Source organism: Bos taurus, chromosome 14, assembly GCF_002263795.3.
Source record: "Bos taurus isolate L1 Dominette 01449 registration number 42190680 breed Hereford chromosome 14, ARS-UCD2.0, whole genome shotgun sequence".
Lineage (NCBI taxonomy): Eukaryota > Metazoa > Chordata > Mammalia > Artiodactyla > Bovidae > Bos > Bos taurus.
In genome coordinates, this window is record NC_037341.1 from 46065407 (window position 1) to 46078058 (window position 12652).

Genomic DNA, 12652 nt, shown 5'->3' on the forward strand with positions numbered 1-12652 from the left:
CCGAATGCCAGTTCCAAGGATCTGGTTTTCCCCTTCCTTGCATTCAAGTTCACACATCCCTGAGAGAAATATCTTCCATGCTCTGGGGAAAAAAGGAAGGACATTCCAAGAATACAACCCATCACTGTAATTTGCCTTGGAGTTGAATCACCGTTACCTCCACTAGAGCTTTCTCTTTGACCTAAGGATGTTGAGGTTTGTTTGAATATGATTATTGCTACATACCAGAATATGGGAATATAAAGAAATTTATCATGTTTTCTTCTTTTTCCTCTTGCAGCCTCAGCCGAGGGTTCTCCATAAATGCAGTTAGCCTTCCAAGCTGCTGTCCTGCCAGTCAATACGAACATGGCCTGTTCCTCACAGAAAGACTAACTCATGGCACTGCCAGAAGATATCCTTGGAGCATTGACAGATTAACCAGATTAACTGAAAAACCACCCATTCAGTCAAGATTACGGGCTGTGGAAAATCTTAGTTTGCTCTGGATTTTTAAATGAGGTGCATAATATATAGTGCCAACTTGTTCCAAGTGGTCATTGGCAGACCATTAGCTGGAAAATTGCTTCCAGTTTTCATCACTGTGCATAACTGAGGCTCCCTTTGGGGAGCTGTCTGTGCCCTTCACTACAGGTCCTGTTTTAGCATGACAACTACTGGATTATTTTATTATGTGTGCAGATGGCATGATGTGTTAGAAAAAAAAAAATTCCAGCAGTCCTGCAATCTCAGTGGAAGTGTTCACAATATTATGCCCTGGTAGGAATATAAACATGTCTCGATTGTGTTAGTTATGGTGTCTAAAGGTAGTCTGTCCAACTCTTCAGCACTTTACATGGTAACCCTACACCGAAACACATAAGCACGTTCAGTACATGTGAGAAGACAAGTCTTTTCTTCTTTCTTATAAATTTTGTCCTATTTTGGCTCAGACTGTCCAAGGCAAGACTCCACTCCCAGCATATACCCCATAGTTTGGGACAGATTGGTAAACATGGCCACAATACTGTTAGACTTAATCTCTTGACACTTTACTGGATTTCTTACAGCACCAAAGGGAGATAAAGGTGGGCCTGGGGAATGGTGGTTGTTTCCTCTTGTTTCCTCTTCTTGGGCACAACTTACGACAAGCACATCCATACACTCAAACACAGGAGGCTTCTTTCTAATTGGCCAGTGTACATAGTCTCTCTTTCTATAGAAGAGTTCTTTCACCAAAAATGGGGGGAATGGCCATATTTTCATCCTAGGCTATGGTGCGTTAATAGTAAGGACAGCAGAATAAAGGGGTGTGACTTTAACACTTTGGAAAACTCTTCAGGTCAAGTGTTGAACTCAGTTCTCTGAAGAGGAAAAAATAGTGTGACCCCCTGCATGTCTAGAGAAGCAAGAGTTTCCAGCCACACACTAGGTTTCTTCCTCAGAAGAGAACCTACTAGTCCTTTTTAATCCTATCTGGAATTATACCCGTAACTAATATTTTTTACTATGTTTTACAACAAAGCACAGTCCTGGGGTGCCAGTCAGCCCAGTTATTGCTTGTCTTTAGGAGTTAGAGGAATGTTCATGTTGACTGACCCTATATCATGCTTTAGGCACTTTTTCCCCCTGAAAATGTAAAGTTGACTGAATCAGAAACTCAGCCAAGTATGTTCTGTGTGCCTGTAATCCCAGTCTGTGGATCGCAGGGATAGGAGACTTTTCTTTAAATACATGTAACAACCCTGGGACCCAGCCAGCACAAGCAAGCTTGGCATTTCAGAGGGTCACCAGACACACACTCATTGTCTGTTCTCCCCACATCTTTCCACCCCTGGGGGTATCAGGAAATGCACAGCCCATTAGAAAACATCCCTGCCTGCGATTTGGAAGCTTGACAGGGAAGGAGGGAGATCCAAAGGTGATCCAGGTGAGTCACCGGGCCAGATGACTCACCGCGAGCCTGCAGGCTGTGGTGCCAAAGAAGGGGGCTTCCAAGCGGGAACTCACAGGAGCTTCAGTCACCACCGAGATCTGGCCCTTTGGTGGGTCAACATCAGGACCAACACTGTAATTCTTTACAGATCCAAAATTAAGAGGCCAAAGCCTAGCCGCCAATGCCCCTGGACACCTCAGTCTCCACCACCCAACTCCTGAGGTTCAATTCCAACAGCAGAGTTCACACCAGTCTTTTGTTTCTTCCTTTCTTTAGAAATCAAGTGTTTATTGAGCATCTACTATGCGCCAAGCATTGAGCTGGGGCACTATGGTTTACAAGGTAGACTCTCCCTGCCCTTATGTCTCCTCCTCCCAAACACTATCCCAACCCCACCTTTTCCACAGTGAAAACTGAATTCAGACAGCATTCGCCCCTCCGGAGCAATGTGGGGGAGACGGTCACGCACAGCTCCCGTGACTGAGGAAGCAGGCGGCAGAGGGGAAGTAATGGACAGCATCAGGCCACGTATTTGCACCCGTCATGTACAGCCAACCCTTCCGGCACCCAGATTTAGCTGATGAGAGCTTCCCAAAGCAAGTTTCAGTTGCTTCTCTTGATATCCACCCTGGTCACCTATATTCCCATCCTTTATACAGGAACAGCCATTCATCATTGTACTGGCATCTCAGAAAGCCCAGTTCTATAACTAGTCCTGGAGACACAGAATTGGGCCTGAGGAACTCGACAGAACTACTGCCAGGTGCTGAGATACTGTAGCTGGGAATGCACTAGTTTAGCCGGGAACATTAATGATTGTTAACACCCTTGGAAAACCGAGCATGCTTTATGGTGCAGATAGATATTCATTAAATGATGGTGATTCATCCTAACTTTGGCTTTTGCAAAATATGTTATGAACAAGTAAATAAGTAGAGTTGTCTAGCCCTTTTCTTTTGAGTCAAAGTGTACTGGACAGTTATTTAAAGATAGTGGGTAAAGGTGGAAATAAGAGAGGGCAAAGATGGAGACAATGAAAGAGCCCCATTGAAGATGGTTTCTCTAAAAATGCCTTAATTCCTGGCACGTACCACATATTTGCATATGAACTACTACTGTTTTCCAAACTGTCAGCCTCTGTTTGAAATCATTTGAGGGCATGGTTTTGGAAACGTGGTGGCTTAAAACCAGAACAGTCATGACCTAAACCAGCAAAACTGGAGAAACGATTTCCTTCTCAGCCTTGGGATTCTTTGTTCTGTGCTGACCCACAGTTACCCATGGCTACTTCCTGCTGTGTTGTACCTTCTTCCCAAGATGCGTGTAGGACATTTTACCTCCCAGAGATGGCTCTGTTGAGTTTTGTTTAGGAGGAGGCAGGAAATGAGGAGGGAGAATATAAAGGCTTTGATGTCTCAGGGCTGTAAACTGTTGATGCATTAACTTTTCCTCTTACTTGAACTTGTGCTGCACCTTTTATTAAAAGTCTGGCCCCTACACTCACACAGGAAAGGCACTCTTGGGAATGAACAGAACGAATACTTATCAGACTCTCGGGTGCCAAGGAGGATAAGCTCAGTTCGGGCTCCAGATCGGAATTTAAATATGCAGAGTATCGGTGGTTCTGCTAGGGTGAAAAACACATCACCCGAGTAGTTTAAGATGCACCTGGGGGACAGAGACACTATCAGCTTTCTTGTGGGTAATGGCACGTCTTTGATTCCCTGCTTAGGCTCTGTGAGGTGTGTAACTGCGCCATCCGCTTCTACCTCCAGATTATGGGGAAATAACCCGGGTTCCCTCCAGAGTCCCTTCTCAGTTGCCCAGACAGAGGCGAATAGTCCTTCATTCTGGGGGAATTAAGCCTCTTTTTTAACCTTCAAAAGGAAAGGAATATCAACCTTACGTGAGACTATAAACGAAGGGTTAAAACCTCTAATAGATGCACTCCCTGGTTTCTTACAAATGCTTTCTGTGTCTGCAAATGTCACATAATTGTTTTGGGATAGGAACAATACAAGTCTAATGGAAGAAAAGTTTTTAAGACCCCCTTAGTACTTTTATTTTACCAAAACCTCCTCTTCCAGTGCATTAGCAGCTTCATTCTTTGTGATGCTTTCCTCTTCATTCTTTAGAGTAATTTTGTTACTTGACAACTAGACTTAAAGCTGCCTGTCGTCTCTTTCTAAAAACTTAATCTTTAAAAAGACATCAATTCTTCTATGCCTTAAAGGCTGTTTTTGTTCACCTCTCCCACACCCCCTCCACCTCACTTTCTTGCTTTTTTGTGTGTGTGGTTTTTTTTTTTCCTTTTAATCTCTTTCTTCTTTTCACATGGTTCCTTGGGTAGATTTCATGTATTCTATAAAGAACTCAAACAGAGAAACATAGTTGTCACCTTTTTTCCCCAGGACTGACTAAGAATTCCTTCTTAAGTTTGATCTTGGTGAAAGCTAGTTGCCCAAACACTGGGACAAGGATTCTGATCTGGGGGCGGGGTGGGGGGTTGGTGGTGGTGATGGCAGGTCAGTGCCGATAATCAAAACAAGGGCCGTGTGATGACAAGAGAGGACAGCCCAGGAGATGGACCTGCTCAGGACACGGCTGGGGACTCAGTTTCAAAGACAAGCAGGTCCTTCTCCTTAGTCTCCTGAGATGTGAATCTCATCCTGTAGCCAGAGTTTATCAATGTGAAATATTCGTGGCTCTGAGACACAGCTTCAGGGTCAAAGAGAACTGTGCTTGCATTGTTTTGCTCTGCTGACTTACTCCAGGAAGGAGATGGGGAGCCTTCTTTTGAAGGTGAACCACCTGTGGGAAGCTTAAGGAAAAATTAGCCAAGGAGGTTACACCAGCCCTTAATAAAAAGCACAAAATAGAGTCTTCCCTGAAGATCTCATTTGGGAAGATGGCTAGGAGCATGGTACCCTGGTTTCTTCTGGCCATCATCTTGGCTCTGCAGGGAAAATTCTGGGCAAGTGTGGCAAGCCCTAAGATCTGACCTTTTCAGGGTGAAATTTGCCTGTGACAGATAGAAGTGCCTCTGAGTAGGGACTGGTTTTAGACATCCTGCTCAACTGGAGAATTCCATGGACAGAGAAGCCTGGCGGGCTACCATCCGTGGGGTCGCAAGGAGTTGGAAACGAGTGAACGACTAACCCTGACTGACTCAGCAGCACAGACTGAGAAATTACCAACACAGAACAGCAAAAAAGGGGTATAGAAGGCACTGTAAATCTGGAGTTTCCATTGCCACATATACCGCTATTTTAAAACCTTGCAGAGCCCCAAGCATCCTTACTTTAGAGGCTCCTTTCCTCAATTGTATCAAGCACTGGAAGGCACCAACAGCTTAGGCCTCATAAAATTTCAAAGTAACCATATGACTTGCATTGAATTGCAGGTGACTGGCTTACGTTATAGATATTTAAACATTACTTCCGATTATACAATATCTTTTTCAGCTGTGGGAGCCAGTGGCGTGGGGTTTCATTGTTTCCTTCATTGTTGTTGTTTTGCAAACCTCCAACATTTATGGAAGCCTTAGAAAGGCTCTTAAAACCAGGCCTTTTTGCCTAAAGGACAGTGATTGAAACAGCCATTTGATGTAAACAAGGAGACTTAAATTAAGCCAAAGTTGGAGATACTACCACCTAAAATCTTTAAGGCTGGTTGCCTTCTGCATTGTTTATAGCCTTTTAAATTTCAGCCATTAGGATCAAAGGAAATAAATAGGCTGCTTTCACGTGGCCTTGGCACAGTAGCACACACAACTACTACAGGTGGAATTCTAGGCTGAGTTGATGTGCCAAAGCACACAGATCTGTCTTATGTGGTTGTATTTAATCACCACCACCCACCCCTCAATTTCTATGAAAATATATTCAAATGCTTTACTCACAAGAAAATTCTAAAATGAGACTCATTATTTAGATCATTGCTTCTCTCATAGGAAGGGGTATTGATTTTGTGACATAACCTTGAAGAAAATCACCTGCCATTAAATACCTTGACGGTCACTTCTGTTCCAATCCACAAGCATACCCTGGTCTTCTTCCATCTCCTCAGAGGACTGCCCGGCCTCCCTCTTAAGTAGCACACGTGTTATAAAGACCCCTTCTAAAGCTCTGAATAGACTCTCTGTTCAAGCATAATTCCAAAAATGCAATTTGAATTTTGAGTACCACCTTGGTCCTTGATATGACTCCCTAAATTAATTCTAATTCTTTATATCTATTTTCAGTGTTTTTTTAAGCCACAGTCAACTGCATTTATATGTTTGCATTGGTCACTTCCCACTCACTCTGTCGCAGCTTTTGAGCAAGCCTAGACTATAAAGAATCTGCCTGCAGTGCAAGAGACCAGGGTTTGATCCCTGGGTCAGAACAATCCCCTGGAGAAGGGAATGGCAACCCACTTCAGTAGTCTTGCCTGGAGAACCCCATGGACAGAGGAACCTGGTGGGCTACAGTCCATGGGGTCACAAAGAGTCAGAAACAACTGAGCAACTAACACCTTCACTTTTACACCAATTCCCATTTAAGACATTTGAGAAAAGACCAGAAATATTTCCCTGTGTACCAGCTGCAGAAGTTTTTAAGCCCATAACCAGGTTCTTCTTCACATGAAAAGGCCCCTGTTTATAGGTGGAAACCTTAAAGAGAAATGGGGGCATGCAAGGGGGTAGGAATCACATTTGTACACTGGAAGCTTTGTCTTTTTCATCATAATCTCACTCTCCCATCACATCACCCTTCTCTTTCTAAAAGCAGTAGCCTCTTTGCTGAGTGAGTGTTGACCTCCCACTTGGGGTAGTCAGGGTTCCACTTGCTTAAATTCACTCAAGGAGAATTAGAAGGCTCTCAGGGGCTCTGAGTGATTCCAACACCCCTACTTTTCCTTCCCCAGTCGAAAATCGCTATCCTTATGCGACCATGTTTGACGAGACCATGATTTAACAAGTGGAAGTTCCAATTTCAGAGAGCTGAATAAAGCCAGCTTCTTGACCCTGCCCTGTCTCAGTCGTGATTGGCACAGAAGCAACTCATCTGCTGAAAAGCCAAGGCAGCACGAATGTTTTGAAACGAATTCCACTAAAACTCTTGTGTCACTCTATCACACCTGCTGTAGTTCCAGTTAATCCAACTATTTAGTATTGTTAGCTACCAAATTAAACAGCTGTACACAAAATTTTAGAAAAAATCAATACTGTAACACAATTATACATTAGCCATCAAAAGTACCCGAGAAAAGAAAATATTGAACTGTTGTTTCTGTACTTGAATTATTCTTAGGATTCTGTGGAGAGTGGCACTGCTCTGATAAAGGGGAAACCGTTTCGAATTCAAGAATACTTGCATTCAAGAGAAATTGCACGTCTCTCTGGGCCTTTGCTCATCTGTCTGGGATGTTACCTGTTCTGTCTTAGCAGACAGGGTTGTTTGGAGGCCAAATTGAGCCAAAGGGAGAAGCTGTTCTGTATCACCAATGTCTATGTATTCATCATGGTGAGCAGGGCGATGGGCTTTCATCAGTGAGTTCCTTTCCCTTGTATTATGCCTTTCCCTCATAGCTGTTTTTTACTGAGTCCATTCTGGGATGCTAAAAAGTAAAACGGTAAGAAAGCACCAATCAACATTTTGGGGAAGCTACCAAATTATTTGAAGGGATGCTACTTAGGAAGAAACTTCCGTAGATGTTTTGGTACAACTTATAAAAAAGGTAAAGGTAACTCAAGCATTTTGTATGCACACACAATACATGGGGGCTGGTCTGCAGAACCTATGGCTAGGGTGAACATTTATCTCCCCCTCCCAAAGGTTTAGAGCACTGTGACCGAGCTGAGGGAGAGAGTTCTGGCTGGGCTGAGCACAGGTGAAGATTGCCAATCCTCAGGTTAAAGAAAGCCAATGAAGTTGATGAATTGCGGGTCACAGGAAACAGCCACATCGAACTTCCTAGATGAGCTGGTGTCTTTGTGCTAGGAAAGGAAGAGGAAGAAAAATCACACCATGTGAACTGAATATAAAATGAGTGCTTTCAGTTGCATATGAGTGGGAAAAATTCTGACCGAAAAAAAAAAAAGTTCACTATTTTATAAACACTAACAAACATGGCTATAAAAGCACATTTCATAACACAAAAGCCTACGTAGATGGGAGACATTTTTATAGCTTCCTTAAGTGAGTAGTTAAACCAGCAGTCTGAAATCTCTTAGTCCCCTAAGAGTGGTTAATTAAATATTTTCCTTATTCATTGCCCACAACTGTGGGTTGTTGTTTTTTTCCTCTATGCACCCTAGAAAAATTCCCAAGACTAGACTTAAGGAGGACACAAGCTGGTTATGTAGTAAAATAAGAGTGTCTTTTCTGTTGGATGTTCATTTTAGTTCCCTGAGTTCCCAGGGCATACAATGTTTAGAAACTTCTTTCTCTAAACATAAGAATTATTGCACACCACGATTTTGAACTACCGATTTCCATATCTTAAGCAGCTATCAACTTGCCAATTCCCTTTGGGTCTTCTTTACATTTTTCTTATAATGTTTCCTTGTGTTCTGGGTTGTCCTCAGAAAGAGTTTCGGGGGTGGGGGGGGCATGATTCTTTTTAAATTGATAGAAATGAAACTACAGATTTTTGCCCCCTTGTATCTGTGAGCATGATCTCTATCAGGCTTAAAAATCTGCTTTATCATTTTTGTATATTTGACTATTTTGTATTCAGCATTACTTGATTCCTTATGTGCATGGCAATGTATTAAAATGTGGGATTTCTATTACTGTGTAAAAGTGTTTTGATTCTGATTTTCAACCTATATCCTTGGGAAAAAAAATTACATTAAACTTTTCATTTCTATTTTCTTCAGCTCATCAGCTTTGCAGAAGAAAAAAAGAAAGTTAACAGCATTTCACTTTCCCTGTGTTAGCTAATGATGCAATTCATGGTGGAAAATTGTCCTCAATTATGCTGTGTTTCCTGGAGAAATAATATATGTGGAATGAATTGGTGGCCTCCCTCCAGCTCCCAGCACACAGAATTCCCCCAGCACCAAATCCCACCAGCATGATGGCTATTACCATTGAACACTTTCCTGTGGAGCACAGCTGGGTGAAAGACACAGTTCTGTTCCTCCGCAGATACGCTAACACCCTGGAACGAGATGGCATGACAGATCCTGGCCTGCCAATTACCTTTCACCCCAGAGAGTCTTACGTGCTTATCATTGCATGATTGATGGCATCCCCCAGAACCTCTATCTCCATCTCTCTCAGGTGATGACCAAGTGCCAGCTATCTGTATTTTATCAATTGAGATGCCTTCAAGTAACACCTGCCTAAGCGATCGGGGTACGAGGGCCGTTCTCTAGTTCAGCAAACATCTAGAGATACTCCACTCTCAACCACGTATTTAAAAGACACCAACTTTATTTTTTCCTCAAAAAAAACCCACTGAGTAATACAATGCACCAAATATAACAATAGACCATTTTATCTGCTCCAAACTCCCATTTTCACCCTTCCCTTTCTCAAGGAAACATTGTAATGAGTACTTACAGCCATTATGACTTTGCTGAATATGATAAATTGCCTCAATTGATATTAGACACTTCCTTCCCCAAAAGGAAAAAGGACCGTGTAAATCACATGAAAAAGAAAGGAAACACTCATTGCCTTTTTTACTATTATTACATGTTTACAAAGAATCTAGTGTTCTGGGGGATTTGAGGGTTTTTGTTTTCCCCAGAAAAGGTTTCCAAAAACAAAACGTGTGAGAACCTTTTACTTTAGTTTACTGACCATATATAAAACTTCTAAAGCTGTCTACACACCCTATAACTCTAAAGGCACAATTTTCTCCCACTTTCTATTCACACAAGTTAAGAACATGGAAAATGGGGCATGTTTTTTTGTCAGTGAACTTCTTCAGAAGATGTAAAACTAGACCCCTACAACCCCCGCTCCTCTTTGTCCTGACTTTTCTTGGATCATTTTTGGCTAATTTTTCCTTTCCTTTTTTTTTTTTTTTTTGGTCCATTCCTCATAATTTCCTTCCTTTTCCTCTGTCAGTTCTCTGACTTTAACTTATTGCTCTCTTTCTGTGTGCTTCTCTTGATGCCTTTCTCTGCCTTACCTTCTAACACCTCTATATTATCTCCTTCTCTCTCCCTTTCTCCGTCTCAATCTCTAACCTATTTTACCTTTCTCCTTTCTTTTCCCTCTCTGTGGGGTAGGACACTTATCTTATTTGTATTTGTATCTCCATCTCTTGGTATATAATAGTTGCTTAACAATGTTAGGCCAACTGAATTAAACTTGGTTCCTAATTCTTCCCACCTTATTTCCTTCCTTTCTGCTGAGCCTACCAACTGCCACAAGCTCTTCATTAAGCAAATAAACTCATGGTAATAAAGATGAAAGCCAGATGTGTTTTCAGACGTGGGTGTTTTCAGAGGTGGGTGAATGGTAGCAGGTTACCTAGGTAGCTTTATGTAACCCAAGCCAGAAGTATGCACATTTCCCTAAGTACCACTTTGCCAGTACAAAGAAAGCTTTCCTGCCATCTCTGCATTTCAGAAACTCATGCTTGCCTGGGTAAATGTGGAGGCCATATTTGAACCAAGGGTAGACACTATCACACAGAGTGAAGTAAGTGAGAAAGAGAAAAACAAATGTTGTATATTAACACATATACGTAGAATCTAGGGCTTCCTCGTGGCTCAGATGGTAAAGAATCCACCTGCAATGCAGGAGGCTCGGGTTCAATCCTGGTGTTAGGAATATCCCCTGGAGAAGGGACTGGTTACCCACTCCAGTATTCTTGCCTGGAAAATCCCATGGACAGAGGAGCCTGGCAGGCTGCAGTCTGTGGGGTCACAAAGAGTTGGACATGACTGAGCAACTAACACGTACTTAAGGGGAATCTGAAAAGAACTGGTATAGATGATTTTATTTACCAAGCAAAAATAGAGACATAGCAACTGTGAAATAAAACTGTAATAGACATAGAGAACAAACATATGGATACCAAGGGAGAAGTGGGGTGGGATGAATTGGGAGATTGGGATTGACATACATATACTACTGATACTAAGTATAAAGTAGATAACTAATGAGAACCTGGCGTAGCACATGGAACTCTACTCAGTGCTCTGTGGTGACCTGAATGAGAAGGAAATCAAAAAAAGAGGGGATGTAATACATAAAGCTGATTCACTTTGCTGTACAGCAGAGCCTAACACAACAGTGTAAAGCAACTATACTCTAATTAAAAGGATAGTTATGTCATGAGAAGTTCACCATCAGAATTATGTGTTATATGACCCAGCAATCCCACTCCTAGGCATATACCCTGAGGAAACAAAAATTGAAAGAGACACATGTATCCCATTGTTCATTGCAGCACTATTTACAATGGCTAGAACATAGAAGCAACCTAGACATCCATCGACAGATGAATGGATAAAGAAGTTGTGGTATAGATTCACGGTGGAATATTACTCAGCCATGAAAAGGAACACATTTCAGTCTGCTCTAATGAGGTGGATGAACCTAGAACCTATTAAACAGAGTGAAGTGAGTCAGAAAGAGGAAGTTAAATACTATACTATAACACAAATATACAGAAGCTAGAAAAATGGTACTGAAGAATTTATTTACAGGGCAACAGTGGAGAAACAGACATAGAGAATAGACTTATGGACAGGGGGAGAAGGGAAGAGAGGGTGAGATGTATGGAAAGAGTAACATGGAAACTTATATTACCATATGTAAAATAGACAGACAATAGGAATTTGCTGTATGGCTCAGGAAACTCAAACAGGGGCTCTGTACTCAACCTAGAGGGGTAAGATGGGGAAGGAAATGGGAGGGAGTTTCAAAAGGGAGGGGATATATGTATACTTATAGTTGATTCATAGTGAGGTCTGATAGAAAACAGCAAAATTTTGTAAAGCAATTATCGGTCAATAAAAAATAATTAAAAAAAAGAATTATGTGTTAACGTAGGATGATTCAGAATCATATAACATCCCTTCAGCTGCTGCTGCTAAGTCACTTCAGTCATGTCCGACTCTGTGCGACCCCATAGATGGAAGCCCACCAGGCTCCCCCGTCCCTGGGATTCTCCAGGCAAGAACACTGGAGTGGGTTGCCATTTCCTTCTCCAATGCATGAAAGTGAAAAGTGAAAGGGAAGTCGCTCAGTCATGTCCGACTCTTAGCGACCCCGTGGACTACAGCCTACCAGGCTCCTCCATCCATGAGATTTTCCAGGCAAGAGTACTGGAGTGGGGTGCCATTGCCTTCTCCGAACATCCCTTCAGAGGACCTAGTAAATGTATTCTGCTGTGCTAGGTCTTTTGTTTCAGAGAAAGCAGTCCACAGTTAAGGAGACTTCTGGTGATTATGAGATCATTAGGACTGTTAATACTTTCTCTTTTACAGAAATCTATTTTTTATGGCATACAGATATACGTGCACCATAAAATAGCTTTCTGTCATCTTTCATGATTTTGTACGTCCATTGATGAAATCAACTAAAATAAGCTTTAAAGTGCCTTTCCAACCACGTTCTTTTGTTTTTGTAAGAAACTGGGGAGATGTAAAGAGAGAGTGGATAATGAGAAGTGTATACAGTTGTTTCACAAGAAATGTCCCCCTTCTCATGAGAAATGGACCACTTGATAGATTCCTATTTTTCTCTCATGTGTTTTTGTTAGTTTTAAACATAATATAATTAG

General features: G+C 42.0%; 1 protein-coding gene across 3 annotated transcripts in view; it reads left to right on the forward strand.

Annotated features, from left to right (window-relative positions):
• SAMD12 (sterile alpha motif domain containing 12) overlaps window positions 1-8690 on the forward strand; it is a 449029-nt gene extending 440339 nt beyond the window's left edge. For 2 of the 3 annotated variants that reach the window (XM_025001801.2, XM_059874306.1), the window contains exon 6: window positions 281-8690. In XM_025001801.2, the coding sequence (XP_024857569.1) occupies window positions 281-303 (23 nt within the window). In that variant the 3' untranslated portion in view covers window positions 304-8690. The remainder of the gene's footprint in view (window positions 1-280) is intronic. The other variant, NM_001191180.2, reaches the window with a different exon arrangement.
• The last annotated feature ends 3962 nt before the right edge of the window (window positions 8691-12652 follow it).